Source organism: Macaca fascicularis, chromosome 2, assembly GCF_037993035.2.
Source record: "Macaca fascicularis isolate 582-1 chromosome 2, T2T-MFA8v1.1".
In the NCBI taxonomy this organism is placed as follows: domain Eukaryota; kingdom Metazoa; phylum Chordata; class Mammalia; order Primates; family Cercopithecidae; genus Macaca; species Macaca fascicularis.
This window is the reverse complement of record NC_088376.1, coordinates 113,209,612-113,227,841: the sequence shown is the minus strand read 5'-3', so window position 1 is coordinate 113,227,841 and position 18,230 is coordinate 113,209,612. Positions and strand designations below refer to the sequence as shown.

Here is an 18,230-nt window from a genome sequence, read left to right as displayed (position 1 = left end):
TTATGAGGCTGGTTGCAGTGGCTCACACCTGTAATCCCAGCACTCTGAGAGTCTCAGGCGGGCTGATCACCTGAGATCAAGAGAGATTGAGACCATCCTGGCCAACATGGTGAAACCCCGTCTCTACTAAAAACACAAAAATTAGTTGGGCGTGGTGGCATGCGCCTGTAGTCCCAGCTACTCAGGGGGCTGAGGCAGGAGAATCGCTTGAACCTGGGAAGTGGAGGTTGCAGGGAGCCGAGATCGTGCCGCTGCACTCCATGCTGGTGACAGAAAGAGACCCCATCTCAAAAAAAAAAAAAAGATTCACCATATGATTTGCCAGTTCCATTTCTGGGTATACACCCAAAATAATAAAAAACAGAGGCTGGGAGAGAGATTTGTACACCCACGTTCATAGCAGCATTATTCATAATAGCCAAAAGGCAGATGTAACCATTCATCAATAAATGAATGAATAAACAAAGTGTGGAATATATACAACCTTTAAAAGGAAGGAGATTCTGCCACATGCTACACATGGATAAACCTTGAAGACATGATGCTAAGTGAAATAAGCCAGTTGCGAAAATACAAAGACTCCATGGACCCACACATCTGAGGCACTTAGAGCAGTCACATTCATAGAGAAGGAAAGTAGAATGGTGGGTGCCAGGACCGGGGGAAGGCAGGAATGGGGGGTTATTTTTTCATGGGTACAGAGTTTCAGTTTTACAAGAAGAAAGGAGTTCTAGAGATGAACAGTTGTGGTGGTTGTACAACGTTATGAATGTACTTAACACCACCAAACTGTACACTGGCAAGTGGTTGAGATAGTAAACTTTATGATACATGTATTTTTAAAACTGGCAAAAAAATCCCTACAAACATAATAGCAACTAATAGTTTTCCCTTTGCTTCAGGCCCCAATATATCTTAGCATGCCTCTGTTGGATCCTCTGTTGGATTTTGATATTTCATTCGTTGTGAGGTTTTGCATTCATTTTGATTTTTAAAAATATACTAACATTATTTATCTTGGTTACTAAATTTTTTGACATTGCCTTAAATTTTGCACACGAGGTGAGTGTGCCTCACTTCCCTCACCCTAATGCCAGCCCTGCAATTATGTTCCTGCCTTGAGGGCTTCCAAGACTCTCCATCACCTTCTGAGAAAGCCCAGGCCCTCCAGCTGGCTTTGGGTACCTGTCCACGTCTCTCCTCCCCTGTTCTTGCTCCACTGAACTCCTGTGGCCATGAACCCATGTTTCTAGGGCTGGTACAACTACTGTCCCTGCCAGAATGAGCCTCCACCTCAAAACTCCCTCTTGATCCAAGACTGTCCCAGTGAACATTTTCCACAACTCCTCTCTGCTCAACCCCCATCAAAAGCCATGAGTTGGTTCCATACCCACAAGAGTGCCCCACCTTGTCAGGCCAGGTACTTCTTCCTGGGAGGGGCCATCTTCCCACTTCATGCCCAGCCCAGCACCGGGCACTTAATAAATGCCCATGACTTGTGATAATTAAGCCCTCCACCAAGAAAGGACAGCTGGGGCCTGATGCAAAGGTTTATTGCTGAGTTTGCACATCTAGCTGAGGGGAGTGCAAATTGTGCCCCAGCCTTGCCAGATGGAAGCTCCTTGTCCCCAACTGCAGCACAGGCCTTGGCCTGTGGACATAAGCAAAGATTTGGTGCTGGATGAGGAAGGAGGGAGCAGGGATGTGGGGACATGGGCCTTTGTCCCTGATAGTTCAGGCATGGCTCTCAGCTTCCCCTGCCAGGGAACCCTGAATGGAGGGGGCAAGAGAAGCTGCTGGTAGGGACAAGAGGGTCACCCAGGTTTGCTTGTAACCCCACCTGAGGTAGACCCCTTTGGGCACAGCCAGGGCCTTTGTCCTATCCTGAGTCCTCTGGGCTAATCAAAGGGAGCTGGACTCTGCCCCCAGCCACCCCTCAGGACAGCCCGGCTATTGGCTACAGCTGGTGTCAACAGTACCCTCCCTTAACAGGCCATCCTGTTGTCCAGCTAGCCCGGGGTACTGTGTTTGGGTGAGGAAGTGGTGTGTGGATCTGGTGTCCAAGGACACAGGGAGCAGATCCTGATGGAGAAGGCTGGAGGTTGCTCTGAGCCTAGTATTTGGGGAAGAGTCCTGTTTTTTCTCACTCTGGCACCCAAGGGCCCCCAGGTCTGCCCCCTCCCCACTAATGTATTTATGTGGGGACCGCACAGGCCAGAGCTAACTTGGACTTTGGACCCTTTGGAGGCTGCTGGGAGGGACAGTCACTGTCTCTGGGTAGACTGGTGTCAAACTAGTCACATGGAGGTGGCAGGATGAGCAGCTGGCCTGTGTGTGGGAGGGGTATTCCCTGTCCTTGATGAAATGCTGGGAGGGAGAGCTGTTTGTTGAGCCCAGGCCCACCAGGTGAGTCGTGGGCCCCCAGGGGCAGGAGAGCTGTGGAAGATTGGTCAGCTGGGGACTGCTGAGTCACGGTGAGTTTCAGCTGCCCCAAGTCCTACCCGTTCCTAGCTGGGGCTGGCTGCTGTGAATATTAGAGGCCAGTGCAGCCAGGCGGTGAAGGGCAGGGCTGGGGTTGGGGGCATGAGGTGCTGAGATACTGTGGGAGGTATGGGGGAGGATTCGTGCCTCAAAGCTAGCAGGGCTCAGAGCTTTGGTGATGTGGCAGGCTGGAGCCTGGGAGTCCTGGGGGCTGATAGGGTCCTGGCGGTTGGGGCTGCAAGGCAGCTAGGGCTACCAGGTCTCAGGGTGACTGACACGCATGAATTCAGGCACCTGTGAAGAGAAAACGAAACCCAGTCAGCATCCCTGAGACCCAAAATAAATGGGTTTAGGCATTGTGTGTGTGGTGGGTTGGGGGGGCGGCCCTGGAAGCTGTGACACCTGAGGTCTTGGGGCGGGGCCAAAATAAATTCAATGGGCGGGACTTGTGGGTGGGGCGGGGCCTGTGGCGGTGAGGTGGAGCCTGAGGAGCTGGGGTGGGGCCTAGAGGCAGTGGGCTCCAGGATTTGGGGGTGAGACGCCAGGCCGCGGTGTGGGGTGGGGAGCTGGGGCAGGGCTGGAGTACTGAGGCAAGGGGCTGGAGAGGGCAGCGACCTACCTCAGAAGAGGCCACAGTCTTTGAGGTTCTCCTTGATGATGATGTCGGTGACAGCGTCGAAGACAAACTTGACGTTCTGCGTGTCGGTGGCGCACGTCATGTGGGAATAGATCTCCTTCACGTCGCGCCGCATGTTGAGCTCGAGGAACTGCACCTTGATGTAGTTGCCGGCGTCCTCGTAGGTGTTGGGTCCTGCGGGGGTGGGAGCCCTCACTCGGCCCAGCCCTTACTTCCCTTTGCCGGGGGCGCGCGCCGGGATCGTGGGGCGGGGGCGCAGCCTGGCGACAGTGCGGGACGTCTCACCATCGTAGTCCGGGAAACAGATGCTGAGGTGGGCCTTCTTGATCTTCTCAAAGAAAACGTCCTTCTTGTTGAGGAAGAGCACGATGGACGTCGTGGCGAAGTAGCGGTGGTTGCAGATACTGTTGAACAGGTGCAGGCTCTCGTGCATGCGGTTCTGAGGAGGGCAGCAGCTGTTGGGCACCGGGGGTCGCGTCCGACCCGCAGCCCCTGCTCTCTGGGCTCCCGGGCACGTGGGGCTTCCTGTTAAGCTGGCTCTCAGAGGGCGCCCGGCACTGCCCCAGATGGGCCTGCTGAACGCCTACCGGCCTCCTCAGGCTGCCCGGGACCAGCATCCCCTCCCGGGCCCTCCCCACGCCCAGCGCGCCGTCTCCGCCTCCAGGGGCCAGCAACTCCTCCTCGCCCCTGGAACACAGGCCCTGCCTGGCACCCACCACTTCGTCGTCCTCCACCAGCACCATGTCGTAGGCGCTCAGCGCCGCGATGAAGATGATGCAGGTCACGCCCTCGAAGCAGTGGATCCACTTCTTGCGCTCCGAGCGCTGCCCGCCCACATCGAACATCCTGCGGGGCCGCGGGGGCCTGAACCCGCGCCCTGGGCCTAACAGGGAGCATCCCCTCGCCCTGTGCTGGTCGGGGAGCTCTCTGCTGGGACTACTACCCTTTCTGCTGGCGGGATATCCAGGAAGGGGCAGGGTCTATCGCAGGGATGGGGTCCCCGGGGCAGGACGGGGCCTGGGGCAGTGACCTCCCGGGCTGGCATGTGGGTCGTACCGGAAGTTGAGGTCCTTGAAGGAGAACTGCGTCTCGATGATGCCAGTGGTCTTGACTCGCGAGCGCAGCACATCCTGCTCTGTGGGCACGTAGCCCGGGGTTACCAGGCGCTCCAGGTCGGAGAGGTAGCTGCGCGAGACCGGGCCGTGGGTGGGTGGGGAGGCGTGGAGGGCCCCCTGCGCCCCGCGCCCCGCGCTGCCCACGCGCTCACTAGCCCGCCGAGTCGTTGAGCTGGTACTCCGAGGCGCGCTCAAAACAGGCCTGGATACCGGAGTCCTTCCACAGCCGCTGGATGATGTCCGACATCTCCTTGGGCATCGTGCCCTCCTCTATGGTGTCTGCCATGTGCATCAGCTTCCGGGCGTCGTCCTGGGGGCAGGGTGAGAGTGGCTGGTGGCGGCCAGGGACTCGGGCCCAGCCACGAGCCTCGAGTCCCCAGAGGCCCGCTCAGCCCGCCTCCTGGCACACCTGGCGTGCAGAGTCTCCGTACTGGATGTTGAGTGTGGTCATGGCGCGCACGATGGCCAGGATGGACTGCAACGTGTTGCCGTAGATGATGGCGATGAACTCGAGGCACTCTTCCAGCGAATACCCGTCCTGGTGGATAATCCTGAGGCCGAGGCGAGCAGGGTCAGAGCCTCGTGGGGAAGTGGGGAAGGACCCAGCCCCAGGGACCTCGGGACAGGCAGGGGCACTCACTTCATCTGCTTGACGATGGTGCTCTTCCCGGACTCACCCGCACCTGAAAGGGAAGCGGCGCCTCAGAGCTGCGCTGACCGCCTGCCCCCTCCCCCAAGGAGGCCGGGAGGACCGTTGTCAGGGTGGACCGGCAGCGAAGAGGCCTGAGCGTCAGCCCCCACCCCGTAGCCACACCTACCCACCCCGTCCAAAGTAAGTCCTGACACCCTGAAGGCACAAGGTTTGCAAATGTCAGGAAAGTGAAGAAAGGAAGCCAACGAGGGGAATCAACGACCTCAACTGTTCTGGGACAGGGAGGCCCCAAGACACCGACACAGGCAGCCTTTATTATGCTGTGAGACTGCAATGAAGAAATCCCGAAGCGCCATCGCCACCTCGTGGGAGCCTCTGGCACCGCATGCACTGGGTTATTTGAGGCGGGTAAATCCCTTGCTTTTCACCTGAAGGGATGCGGGTGTCTCCAAGAGGCTCAGAGGGAATTAGCGCCTTTGGGTAGCAGGGAGGGCAGAGTTGACATCCTTTCTGAGCTTGCCCCTGCGAGGGCGTTGGGCACAGTTAATGAGATTTCTGGCTTAGCCTCTCTGCCTTGGGGGAAAGTGGGACTGGCTTGGTCCCTCACCCACCTCCAGCTGGTTGACCAGACTCTGGGGAGCTTGGGTGGAGCCTGCCCGGCCCTCTTGAAGCTGCTCTTTCCCCTTGAGAGGTCAGACAGTGACCTTGAGGCAGGCCTGGATCAGCCCCGTCTCTTCTCACTGCCCACGGTCTGGTGGACACGGCTTTATCTACTCCCACTGGGCCTCAGCACCTGCCAGACCCGTTGGCTGCTTTGTAGGTCTACCAGCCACAGCCCTCTGGCACCTGAGGGCCATTCTTTGTGGATCTGGGTGGTTCTAGAGACTCCCCACCCCCAGGAGGACTATGACCATCCCCTTCCCAAAGTAGCAGCCCAATAACGGGCTCCCAGTGAGGCCCCTGGCTTCTGAGCACTGCCCAGCAGGCCTACCAAACCAAAGGCTGCATGACGCTTGTGGGAGCCCAGCCACAGAAAAGTCAGCCTCACACACTCGTGCAAGAGTGTGGTTGGCACGCACTTCTGGAGGGTGGGTCACCTGAGGCAGAGCCGTCTGGAGAGGGGCTTCATGGGATGTCCAGCCTTGGGGGAATAGGACACCACCTGTCAGGCCTGGCCTTGCTTGGCCAGGGCTCCCACCCTGTGCCCTACTCTGTTGCAGGCTCATATTGCTTCCCAGGGAACCCTTGCTTCACAGAAGGGCTGCCTGCCTGCCTCCAGACCAATGATCTGGTGGCAGTGGCCCCACCAGGGCCCACACCCCTACCCAGAAGCAGCAACTTCACGGTTCGAGCATCCTTCTCAGCATCCTCTTTCAGCTTCTTTTCCAGCTCCCTGGAGTGCTTCTCCTCAGCACTGGCCCCAGCCCCCATGGTCCCAGCAGCAGGTGAAGGGACAGAGTGAGCAGGTGGTTCTTCTGGATGGAGGGGATCCTCAGAACCTGGCCTCCCAGGCACCCTTCTGGCCCCAGGAGGACCTGCAATCAACTGGCTCTCTACGGACCTGTGCAGTCCCTAGTGGGGCTACTTAGTGGGATTTGGGGGCTAGGGGTGTCCAAGAGCCAATCAGAGACAAGGACAGGTGAATCCAGCTCAGCCCCCCCAACCCTTCTAATCAGGCTGGCATAGCCCCAATCCCTCAACCGCTGACTCTGCACTCCTGCTGTCCTTCTGCCCCCCTCCACCCTTCAGGAGAGGCCCTGGTGCTGCCTGGGAGTGGGTAGAATCAGGGCTGAGAAAGGGGAAGGCAGAAACTTGAGCCCTGGGGGTGAGGACGATGGAGGTGGAGCTGGCAGTGAGAGGGCATAATTGGGAGAAACATGCCTGCTGCCTGCCCAGCACCGGGCTCAGCACCACTCCTTATCTTGTTGTAAGCTCACACTGGCCCTGGAGGATAGATGCCCATGTCATCAGCCTCATTTTACTGATGAGGAAGTAGAGGCTCAAAGCGTCACACAGGAGGAAGTGGTTAAGAAGGGCTGGGTGACACTGGACTGGGATTTTATGACCTGCAGGGAATCCAGAGAGAGGGAAACAGTGGGCATTGCATTCATCCCATAATCCCATATCACAGGCTGGAGCTACCCCAAAGAGGTCCTCGGCTTCCAGCGGACTCTGGTGGGCATGCATATCTTCTCTGTGTGCCTTGGTGTATGTGTCTTTTTTTTTTTTTTGGACGGAGTCTAGCTCTGTTGCTCAGGCTGGAGTGCAGTGGCACGATATTGGCTCACGGCAAGCTCTGCCTCCCGGGTTCACGCCATTCTCCTGGCTCAGCCTCCCAAGTAGCTGGGACAACAGGCGCCCACCACCACATCGGGCTAATTTTTTGTATTTTTAGTAAAGACAGGGTTTCACCGTGTTAGCCAGGATGGTCTCGATCTCCTGACCTCATGATCCACCCGCCGTGGCCTCCCAAAGTGCTGGGATTACAGGCGTGAGCCATCGTGCCCAGCATTTTTTTTTTTTTTTTTTAAGATGGAGTCTCGCTCTGTCACCCAGGCTGGAGTGCAGTGGCCGGATCTCAGCTCACTGCAAGCTCCGCCTCCCGGGTTTACGCCATTCTCCTGCCTCAGCCTCCCAAGTAGCTGGGACTGCAGGCGCCCGCCACCTTGCCCGGCTAGTTTTTTTTTTTTTTTTTTTTTTTTTGAGACGGAGTCTCGCTGTGTCTCCCAGGCTGGAGTGCACTGGCGTGATCTCGGCTCACTGCAAGCTCCGCCTCCCGGGTTCACGCCATTCTCCCGCCTCAGCCTCCCAAGTAGCTGAGACTACAGGCGCCCGCCACCACACCCGGCTAGTTTTTTGTATTTTTAGTAGAGACGGGGTTTCACCATGTTAGCCAGGATAGTCTCGATCTCCTGACCTCGTGATCCACCCGCCTCGGCCTCCCAAAGTGCTGGGATTACAGGCTTGAGCCACCGCGCCCGGCCACCCGGCTAGTTTTTTGTATTTTTTAGTAGAGACGGGGTTTCACGGGGTTAGCCAGGATGGTCTCGATCTCCTGACCTCGTGATCCGCCCGTCTCGGCCTCCCAAAGTGCTGGGATTACAGGCTTGAGCCACCGCGCCCGGCCTAGCATTTTTTTTTTTTTTGAGACAGAGTTTCACTGTCACCAGGCTTGAGTGCTGTGGCGCGATCTTGGCTCACTGCAATCTTCAACTCCCTGGTTCAAGCTTCTCCTGCCGCAACCTCCCAAGCAGCTGGGATTACAGGCACGTGCCACCATATCCAGCTAATTTTTAAAATACTTTTAGTAAAGACGGGGTTTCACCATATTGGCTAGGAAGGTCTCGATCTCCTGACCTTGTGATCTGCCCACCTCGGCCTCCCAAAGTGCTGGGATTCAGGCGTGAGCCACCTTGCCCGGCCATGGGTGTGTCTTTTACTGGCACCAAGTGAGCAATAACTTGACATGTTTGTGCATGAATACCTGTGTGTACATGTGTGCCTATGTGTTTATGCCTTTGTGAGTGCGTGTGCTTATAGGAATCCCGTGCCTGTGTGCATGCTTATGTGTGCACGTGTATATACATGTGTATGCATGTGTGAATGTTTTGTGTACTTCTCTTCATGCACACATAAGCTTGTGTGTTTTGCAGTTTGTGTAGGTTTGCACGTGTGCACTTGCTTATATGCAGGGGTGTGAACATGCCTGTGTGTCCCTGAGCATGTGTGTGCCTTGCGTGTCCATCTCTGCCTGTGTATGACTGTGTGTGTGCATGCATGCTTGCAGGTGCCTGTGCCTATATGTACACTTGAATTTGGGTGCAACAAAGTCTCTGATCTGCAGAGGTGGCCAGGCTCTTCCAGACAATGTTTTGCAGGCCTGTTGTCAGGTGGAGAAATTGCATCCCAGAGCAGGTATGGTGTTCCCTGGGGTATGGAGGAATGGGGCTCACCTATCCTGCTCCTGCTCTCTCTGATGTGGGTGTGCCGAGGCCTGCCTAAGTTTATCTCCAGGGCCTGCCTGCCTCAGCTTAGGGGGTCTGGTGCTCTGTTCAGGTGCAGGGCTCACTGCTGGGCAGAAATTGTTTAGATTGAGCCCAAAGTGTTGAGCTCCCAGGTTCTAGAGATTTCCCACCCTCAACCTCCATAGGAAAACCCAAATCTTGGGCTCTCAAAGGCTCCTCCAGGCACCCTGAGCTTCCTGGCTGGACTGCTTCCCTGGAACCTGGCTGCCTTTCAGCACTCAACTCTGCCACAGACTCAAGAGACCACAAGGGGGTGCTGGGGCCCCAGACACCGAGCACTAACGGCTATCTCTAAATAGTGTGCGTGGGAAGTGAATGCTGGCTCCTACCACAGGCTGGCAGCTTCTACACCCACCCTGTTGGATGATGGGGATCTGTCCAGGAGTGAGGCCGTTTCATTTGTGCCACTTTCAGCCTTCAGGCTCCACCCACCCTCCCTGACCCTGAGGAGTGAGTGGGCCCTGGGGGGGCTCTGCAGCCCTTCGCACTGCCCAAGTGTTTGGGGTGGTGCAGCAGCCCAGGTTTGTCAAACTAAATGTGGTTTCTACATGTTGGGTTTCTTTAAATGGAGCCAATCTACTCCCTTCCCAGTCCCCCACCTGGCTCCCCAGGCCCACCACATGTGGCTGTGAATCCCCCGACGAAGGAGAGAAGCCAAAGTCTAGTCCCAGAGCCAGTGTTTATTAGCAAGATGGAACCCAAAGGCGGCTGTGGCCTGGGCAGCAGAAGGCCGCCAGGAGCCCCCACCCATCTACCCAACTGCTCCCAGAGCTAATTACATCCACACCCATTGCTTGACGTGGTGGACATAAGCCCTGGGGAGCCTCTACTGGCCCCAGGCCTCTACCACGGACCCCCTCCCCTCAGAGCTGGGGCCTCCCGTCAGCCCTGCCTGGGCCTGGCCCCTCTGCTATGCTCCCAGCCTCCGAGTCAAACTGGCACAGGGAAAGCTAAGGAGGTAGAGTGGGGTGGCCCTGCCCTGGCCAGGCGGGGAGGGGAGAAGGGGCTGAAGGGGCTGTCCCACCCAGGCAGGATGCCTCTTCTCCTATCCCCAATAAATAGAGAATAAATACCCAGGAAGGGGCTGGCCGTGGCTGAGTGCCCCCAACCCAGGCAGGGGCTGGCATCCTGTGATGGCCCCTTCTTCCCTTCTCTGAGTGCACTTAAGGCCACCCCAGTCTCCAAAGTGGTCCTCGCATCCATGTCTATGCCACAGCACAGGTTGACAGTGACAGCACACATCAGAAAAGGTGGACAGTCCGTGCCCCATTCGAGCAGGGCTTGTTCCCTCCCTTTGTCCTGTAGATCTTGGTGGAGGCTGTCAAGCAGGTAGACTTCCAGCTGAGTCTGGGGACTGTGTGGTCCTGGCCTGGCCCCACCAACTGGCTGGGCCTGTTTAGGCTGGCTCTGTTTTCTGCCGTCTCTGACCAACATGGGTCTAAGTTTTGGAGGATGCTGCCACTAAGGCAGGCTATATTCAACCCACCAATAAATACTGTCTTTGCAGGGGCAGGGTGTGTATAGAATATAGATATTTTATATATATATATTTATATATATATATATATCTTTTATATTAAAAGGGACAAGGGCTAGGCTGGCCCATGGCAGGGCTCAGGCAGCTGGCCTCATGTGTCCGGAGGGTGGTGCCGACGGTTCCGGGGCTTTTTCTGGTCCCGGGGCTCAGGAGACCGAGGTGCTCCTGGAGCCTCCCTGGGGCTGGAGGGCACATGGCGCCAGTAACCCTGGCAGTACTGGTGGATGAGGCCCACTTCTGGCTGGGCCAGCAGCTGGGCCAGCTCCTGATAAGGAGGCGTTGGGGGACCTGCGCCTGGGGGTGGCGGGGCGCTCACGGCCAGTGGTGGGAAGAGGGCAGCATGGACGGCTTCCCGGCCCAGTACATGCAGCTGCACTCGTGTGACGACGTGCTTAAAGTTGTTCTCAGTGGCTGTGCAGGAGTAGAGGCCACGATCGCTGAGCTGCAGGGCACGGAGCAACAAGCCCTGCTCTGTGCGCAGGAAGCGGTCCTCTGCACGAATCTGCAGGGGCAAGGAGAGGGGGTTCAGAGGCTCTGTGACCACCCTAAGGCCCTAACCAGTGACCAGATCAGACCACCTTTGTGGTCATTCTGTGTAGAGGCACCCATGTGGGATTTCCATATGCCACAAAAACCACATGAAGTTTCCACATAATGAGAGATATTTGAATAAGGCATCTGTACAGATTTCCATTTCAGGAGGGATGACCATAAGGAGGTATGGTCTGTACATTCTGTACAATGAGGAAAATTTGAAGCGCACACAGAATTTCCCTTTTTTTTTTTTTTTTTTTTGAGACAGGGTCTGGCTCTGATGCCCAGGCTAGAGTACAGTTGAATGATCTCAGTTTACTGCAACCTCTGCCTCCCAGGCTCAAGCCATCCTCCCACCTTAGCCTCCCAAGTAGCTGGGACCATATGCATGACTACGTCCAGCTAATTGTATTTTTGGTAGAGAGAGGGTTTCACCATGTTGCCCAGGCTGGTCTCGAACCCCTGACCTCAAGCAATCTGCCTGCCTTGGCTTCCCAAAGTGTTGGGGTTACAGGCGTGAGCCACCACACACCCAGCCAGAATTTCCATTTAATGAGAATATGCAACTGGGATAACCACATAGAACTTCCATGTAAACAGGGACACCTGTAGGGCATAGGGCATTTCCATAAAATGAGGGTCCCACAGAATTTCCACATACTGGAGCTCACTCATATGATGTTTTTGTAGAAGATACACCCCCAATGTGGTATGCATATGGAATTTTCATGTGAAGAGGCATACCTAGAAACACTTCCCATAGAATGCGGCCAGTCCCATGGAGTTTCCACATAACTGTTTTCACTCAAAGGATCTGCATATAGCGAAGGGAACTTGGAAGGGGTTTCACAGCATGAGAGTTGCTCCAGATCACTCCTCTACTACATTTCACCACTGCACAAGGATTCTCACATCCACAGTGCAGCACTGGGCGCAGGCACTCACCTCTCGGCGCCGGTCACCAGGATCTCGCTGGAACAGCCACTTAACAGTGGCTTGGGGCGAGCGGGGCTGGCACTCCAGGAAGGCTGCACTGCCGGCCACACCATACTGCACAGACTCCACGGCATTCTTGTTGGCTGTAGAGTGAGAGAGGGGTTGAGCAAAAGCAGCATCACCTCCGAGCAGCCTGTTGGCTGCTTCGGGGCAGGCACCAAGGGGAACCCACTCACTAATGTAGAGCTCTGTGTTGATGGGGCTCCATTCCTTGAGGGGGCAACTAGGGACATCCCATCTCCATTAGCCCCCACCCCCCATTAGCCATCAGGGCACCCTTACAGTGGGGGCCCTGTGAGCAGCTTCGTGGGCTGCATGGCGCTCTGCAGTGTGAGCAGCACCCCACGATGAGGCCCAGTATACTCACCATTGGAGTTGAACCCACGGCACTGCCTGATGGGGTTTCCATGCCGGACGTCCTGCCGGCGGCTCCGCCTGAATGGGGATAGCCCCTGAAGGAGTACTCCCAGGAAGCTTGCCCCCCCAGGTCCCTGTATCCCTGATGACTCCAGGGCAGGGCCCTTTTTCCCTGGGGAAGTGATGTCTTACCCATAAGACTCCCCGAGGGTAATATCACATGCACCCTCAATCCCCTAGGATAGGGCCCTGGGTCTGGTTGCTAAAATCCCAGGTGTCTAGGGATCCACACCTCTTGGAGGATGCTGTATAGCGGGAGCAGGCCTGGCCATCCCAGGCGCAGTAAGGGTCCCGGGCAAGGCAGCAGTCAGCACAGGCAGCCCCATACGCCTGGCAGCGGTGCAGGCTCAGGTGCGTGACACCCACGGCTGATGCCACGTAGAGTTGTTGCTAGGGCAAAGGGTAGGGCCTTGTCAGTTCCTGTCGCACAGCCAGCCTCACCGATAGCCACCTAGGCCGGGCTCCTCTTCCCTGTTCCATGTCTCAATTTACCCATTCCTGTGCCAAGGGCATGACCCTGAGGGGATGCAGGCCCTGTCCCCATCCCTGGCCCACCTGGCCAAAGACTTACCCGCTTGGAAGAGATGGTCATGGTCTTGACAGGTGCTGGATCCTAGAAAAAGATAAAGATCAGCTTGGGACCCCAGGGACCCCCTCCCTGCCCTGACCTAGAGGTCTTGGGTCAGAGGCTGGGACTCGGGGGAGGGTCAAGGTGAAGAGGTCAGGACTGGGTGGTGTCACACCCACCTTGAAGACCTCCACCTCCTCTAGCATGAGCTCTTCCATCTCCTGGTCATCCTTGGGCAGCACAATGACCTTCTGCACTGTCCCGCGGTCTGGAACGGGCCGGGCAGGGCCTCAGTGGGGCTGGGGATGCTGGGGAAGGGGTACCAGCCTCAGCCCCTTCCCCCACCAGGGCCCAAACCCCCCTAGGGCATTGGAGCTGGAGCTCTGTGCCAAGGTGGAAGAGTTTCCCCAGGTCAAAGGGACTGGCCCAGGACATAGGGGGTCATGGCCAGGGTCTGCCCCCACCAATCCAGACACTGATTTTGGGCCCTACTGAGAACAGGACACTGGGACATGCATTCTCCTGTGTTTGGGCTGCTGGAACTGTAGGGGGTGCACTGTGTCATGTGTGTGCACACATGAGCATGTGTATGGCCTGTGTATCCTGGAGGTGTCTAACATCTGTCTCCACCCCTTTCCTGCCATACATAGGTCTCCAGATGCCTAGTGTCCCTGTTCTCCTGGGCCCCTGTGGATGGAAATGGGAATGGGGTTTTCTCACCCCTAGCCTCTGTTATCCCAGCAATAGGGAGAAGGCACCAAAGGATGAAGATGAAGAGGTGACTCTGATGAGCTTGCAGCAAGCCCTAGCAGGGCAAGCCCCAGCCCCAAGGATCTGCACCCCGCACCCGGTGGGCCCAGCGTGGGAGAGGCCGGGAGCAGCAGTGGGTACCTGTGCCCAGGAAAAGCACCTCATAGCGCCCGTCGGCTGCATCCACCTGGTCCACAGCAACAGTGGTGAGGCGGTAGGGAGCACCTGTGCGGACCACCAGGGGCCGCCGCTGCAGAGGGTACACGGCCTGGTACATGAGCGGGTGGCTGCGCATGAAGTTGATCACCTCATCAGGATAGTCCTTGGTGGACTTCATAGATGGTGTGAAGGTTCCACCAGGGCACTGTGGACAGGTGGTAAGTGTCAGTCCCAGGCTGCCTGGCAGTGCAGGCTGGAGCCATTAGCTTCAGAAGAGGCCACTGCACTGTTCCCACCACCTCAACCTGCTCCTCTCCCCAAAGCCCCTCTCCAGGTTTCTGCCCTGCACCTGACCTCTACAGGTCCTGCTCCGGCCAAAGTCTCATGTGGTCAAATGCCACAGCCACCTCCCTGGCCTCATGTGCCATGACCTCGTGGCAGCATTTGGCCAAGCAGACCACTCCCTTCCACGTCCCCTCCCCACCCTGTCATCTCCTTTCTCTCTGGCTGTTCCTAGGGTCTCACTCGTCTCCCTCCTGCACAGCTGGACTACAGGCCCTGACGTCCTTGTCACACACCAGGCTCACTCTCCTCCTTCCTGAAGCTGTCACCTGAGCCTGGGCTCAGCCTGCCCCCACCATGGTCAGCTTACATCTGGCCCATCCTTCTGACTCCAGGTTACCTCTGGAAGGAAGCCTCCCCTGTCCCCCGCTGAGACCAGCTTCCCCAGCCCAGTCCTGACCACATGGAGTCAGAGTGCATTGATCAGATCCGCTGCTCTCCTGTTTAGACTCCTGCATCAGCCCAGTGTCACATCAAGATAAAGTGACACACCTCTGTGACCTCTGAGACCCTGTCTGAGGCCTAGCCCTGCCCCTCCCCAGTTCTTTGCCTCCTGTTCCTCAGCTGAGCCAACCTCCAGCCTGCCTCCAGTGTCCGCCGGGAAGACGCTTCCCTCCAACCTTTGGCTCCCAGACAGTTCCACAGAGGACCCTCTGAGGAGCACCCAGCACACCATCTTTGTCCCAGAATCCTGGCTGAGCTCCTCCACAGCCTGAACTGTGTGTGAAGGCCCGTCTGTGTGCACTGCAGCTCACTGCCTCTGCTGGCTGGGAGGGCCATGATGGTGGGGTCCATGTTGCAGAGGGCCTGACCCAGAGGCCTCTTAGAAGAAGACGAAGGGGAGAGGCAAGATGAGTGGGGTTCTTACCGTGCCCGGCCGTGGGTAGGGCATCTTCCCTGAGAAGGGCATCCACTGGTAGTTGGGCCCCTCTTTGTGGGCAAAGGGCCCGTTGAAGACCATGCGAATATCAGCCATGGAGTAGACACACACAGCAGAGCCTCGGAACACGGAGCTGTGGGCACAGGAGGCGCTCTGAGCGGGACGAGTCCCTCCCCAAATGCCCCCTCCCCACGGCTCACCACCGTGCCAGGGTCCTACATGAGTTATAATCCCCCAACGGGGCCACTTCCTGCCACTGCTGGCCCCGAACCCAGCCTCACCCAGAGGAGGTAAAGACAGCGTAAATGACAGGGTTCCTCACGTCCTGGGTCTGCTGGACAAACACGTCCTCTGGGAACAGAGGGAGAAGGTATTGGAGGGTGCCTTGGGTGGGAGCCCCTGGGCCTCACCCACTCCTGCACAGGGGAGGGGGCCCACCAAAGGCACCCTGACCACCCATCCAGCCTCTATCCCTCTTGCTGTAGCCAGAGCACCCTGCCTGCCTGCTGGGCACTCACGGAGCTCATCAAAGTGAGTCTCAATGCCATCCTCGCCCGGGACGGAGCAGACGAGCCGCGCCTTCAGGAATGTGCTCCACTTGTTGACCAGGCAACAGTGACCACCGTCATCATTCTGAGGGGTGGGGCAAGAGGCCAGGTCAGATCAGCTCTTGACCCCACACCCTGGCTGAAGCAGGGCTGATGAAGGCAGAATTGGTGGAGGAGGCAGCCTGGTGGCTCTGCCAATGCATACCAGGCAAATGCGCCCAATGCGGGCATACACAGCGGGGCTCTGTGGCGCCTCTGCCGACCGCTCACGGAAGAAGAAGTAGAGCTTATCATCATTGCGCTCCGCACTGTCAGGAATGAGCTCAGCATGGATGAACGATGGGTCTGCAGATAGCAGGGGTCAGCTAGGTGAGCCCCTACTCTGATGATGCCCCTGATGTTCTCCAACATCCCCAGCCAGGTACAAGAACACCCCCAACTCCTCTCCAGATAAGAAACTACCCCTGCCCCAGGTAGTCATAGGCTAAATATGTCCCTAATTCCCCGACATGTGCTTCTTTGCAACCTCCTTGCCGCATCCCAGACACATGGCCATGGAAGGGCTCCTGGAGCTGCGCTTACCGTTCAGCCACCGGGAGTTGTACTGATCCGTGCGCATGGCCGTCTGCTTTCCAAGTGTGCGGAAGATGGCTGCGTCAGTGCCCATAAAATCGATGTACACACCAGCATAGAGCTCCTCATCTGTGGGTGGGCCAGTGGGTCAGTCAGAGGGCTGCTGTTTGCTAGGGCCAGGGCACAGCTCAGATGACTTCCAGGGCAGGGCCTTATCTCCCTGCTCAGGCTCCCTGGGGCATGATCTTATCTCCATGGAGTGCTGGTCAGTGTTTCACCACTGGCTCTGGGGGGGTTGGGATTAGTAACAATCAGCTCTGATTAGTAGCAATAGCCCATTTCTGTGGTGTGAATACTCCTGCCATGACTAATTTCAAGCTACCAACCTGAGGTCACTGAAAGCAAAATCAGGAAGAGCTGTCAACACCACTGTACAGTATTTCTACCCCACAGACACAACAAATGTAAATCACCTCAAGAGCATAGCTAATACGCCGGGTGCAGTGGCTCATGCCTATAATCCCAGCACTTTGGAAGGCCCAGGTGGGTGGATCATTTGACGTCAGGAGTTGGAGACCAGCCTGGCCAAGATGCTGAAACCCTACCTCTACTAAAACACAAAAAATAGCGGGGCGTGGTGGCGGGGGCCTGTAATCCCAGCTACTCGGGAGGCTGAGGCAGGAGAATTGCTTGAACCAGGGAGGCGGAGGTTGCAGTGAGCCGAGATCATGCCACTGCACTCCAGCCTGGGCAACATAGCAAGACTCCATCTTAAAAAAAAAAAAAAAAAAAAAGAGGCTGCTCATGGTGGCTTATGCCTGTAATTCCAGCACTTTGGGAGGCTAAGGCAGATGGATCATGAAGTCAAAGAGATCAAGACCATCCTGGCCAATGTGGTGAAACCCCGTTTCTACTAAAAATATTAAAAAATTAGCTGAGTGTGATGGTGCACGCATGTAGTCCCAGCTACTCGGGAGGCTGAGGCAGGAGGATCGCTTAAACCCGGGAGGCGGAAGTTGCAGTGAGCCAAGATCACACCATGGCACTCCTCAGTTTACTGGGCTTTGTGCGCTGCAAATACTGCTTTTTTTTATAGAAGGAAGGTTTGTGGCAACCCTGTGTCAAGCAAGTCTGTTAGCACCATTTTTTCAACAGGATATGCTTACTTTGTGTCTCTGTGTCACATTTTGGTAATTATTCTTCTTCTTTTTTTTTTTCTGAGACGGAGTCTTGCTCTGTCACCCAGGCTAGGGTGCAGTGGCACCATCTTGGCTTACTACAACCTCCTCCTCCCAGGCTCAAGCAATTCTCTTGCCTCAGCCTCCCAAGTAGCTGGGACTACAGGTGCCCACCACTACATCTGGCTAATTTTTGTATTTTTAGTAGAGACGGGATTTCGCCATGTTGGCCAGGCTGGTCTCAAACTCCTGACCTCAGGTGATCCACCCGCCATGGCCTCCCAAAGTGCTGGGATTACAGACATGAGCCACCATGCCTGGCCTACATTTTGGTAATTCTTGCAATATTTCAAACTATCTGTTATGGTGATCTGTGATCAGTGATCTTTGATGTTACTATTGCAATTATTTTGGGGCACTGTGAACCTCACCCACATAAAATAGTGAACTTAATCGATAAATGTTGTGTGTGTTCTGACTGCTCCACTTACTGGCCATTCCCCCATCTCCCTCTTCTTGGGCCTCTCTATTCTCTGGGACACAGCAATATTAAAATTAGATCAATTAATAATCCCACAATGGCCTCTAAGTGTTCAAGGGAAAGGAAGAGTCATACATCTCTCACTTTAAGTCAAAAGCTAGAAATGAGCCAAGCGCGGTGGCTCACGCCTGTAATCCTAGCACTTTGGGAGGCTGAGGCAGGTGGATCACTTGAGGTCAGGAGACCAGCCTGGCCAACATGGCAAAACCCGTCTCTACTAAAAATATAAAAATTAGCAGGGGTGGTAGTGGGCGCCTATAATCCCAGCTACTTGGGAGGCTGCGGCAGGAAAATCAC

The 18,230-nt window shown here is 56.3% G+C and overlaps 2 protein-coding genes and 1 long non-coding RNA gene across 14 annotated transcripts in view; 1 reads left to right on the top strand and 2 right to left on the bottom strand.

The window, feature by feature from the left end:
* Positions 1 to 1,537: 1,537 nt before the first annotated feature.
* On the bottom strand, positions 1,538 to 6,432 carry GNAT1 (G protein subunit alpha transducin 1). Of its 5 annotated transcripts, none has more exons than XM_065540621.1 (9): positions 6,211 to 6,432; positions 4,874 to 4,916; positions 4,643 to 4,784; positions 4,386 to 4,543; positions 4,175 to 4,303; positions 3,835 to 3,964; positions 3,404 to 3,557; positions 3,101 to 3,292; positions 1,538 to 1,651 (listed from the first exon to the last, which is right to left on the bottom strand). In XM_065540621.1, exons 1-8 carry the CDS (start codon positions 6,314 to 6,316, stop codon positions 3,102 to 3,104), a joined length of 1,053 nt encoding a protein of 350 aa, XP_065396693.1. In that variant the 5' UTR covers positions 6,317 to 6,432; the 3' UTR covers positions 1,538 to 1,651; position 3,101. The 5 variants fall into 5 exon arrangements, 4 of the variants coding, with proteins under 4 accessions (XP_065396693.1, XP_073888372.1, XP_073888374.1 ...); XM_074032271.1 differs by lacking the exon at positions 1,538 to 1,651 and adding an exon at positions 2,653 to 2,775; XM_074032273.1 differs by lacking the exons at positions 1,538 to 1,651; positions 6,211 to 6,432 and adding exons at positions 2,653 to 2,775; positions 5,052 to 5,282.
* LOC141409684 (uncharacterized) lies at positions 2,280 to 16,327 on the top strand. Of its 3 annotated transcripts, none has more exons than XR_012431193.1 (4): positions 2,280 to 2,474; positions 13,704 to 14,089; positions 14,549 to 15,463; positions 15,579 to 16,327. It is a non-coding gene; the product is annotated as an uncharacterized lncRNA (long non-coding RNA). The 3 variants fall into 3 exon arrangements; XR_012431194.1 differs by having other exon boundaries at positions 14,416 to 15,463; XR_012431192.1 differs by having other exon boundaries at positions 14,389 to 15,463.
* Positions 9,571 to 18,230, bottom strand: part of SEMA3F (semaphorin 3F) — a 34,489-nt gene continuing 25,829 nt past the window's right edge. For 3 of the 6 annotated variants that reach the window (XM_005547180.4, XM_005547181.4, XM_065540620.1), the window contains 12 exons: positions 16,224 to 16,343; positions 15,847 to 15,986; positions 15,612 to 15,726; positions 15,375 to 15,444; positions 15,082 to 15,226; positions 13,854 to 14,076; positions 13,142 to 13,230; positions 12,966 to 13,007; positions 12,627 to 12,784; positions 12,345 to 12,412; positions 11,927 to 12,060; positions 9,571 to 10,949 (listed from right to left, as the gene is read on the bottom strand). In XM_005547180.4, the coding sequence (XP_005547237.2) occupies positions 10,539 to 10,949; positions 11,927 to 12,060; positions 12,345 to 12,412; positions 12,627 to 12,784; positions 12,966 to 13,007; positions 13,142 to 13,230; positions 13,854 to 14,076; positions 15,082 to 15,226; positions 15,375 to 15,444; positions 15,612 to 15,726; positions 15,847 to 15,986; positions 16,224 to 16,343 (1,715 nt within the window). In that variant the 3' untranslated portion in view covers positions 9,571 to 10,538. Of the gene's footprint in view, positions 10,950 to 11,926; positions 12,061 to 12,344; positions 12,413 to 12,626; positions 12,785 to 12,965; positions 13,008 to 13,141; positions 13,271 to 13,853; positions 14,077 to 15,081; positions 15,227 to 15,374; positions 15,445 to 15,611; positions 15,727 to 15,846; positions 15,987 to 16,223; positions 16,344 to 18,230 lie in introns of those variants that run through there. The other 3 variants (XR_012431188.1, XR_012431189.1, XM_074032270.1) reach the window with 3 other exon arrangements.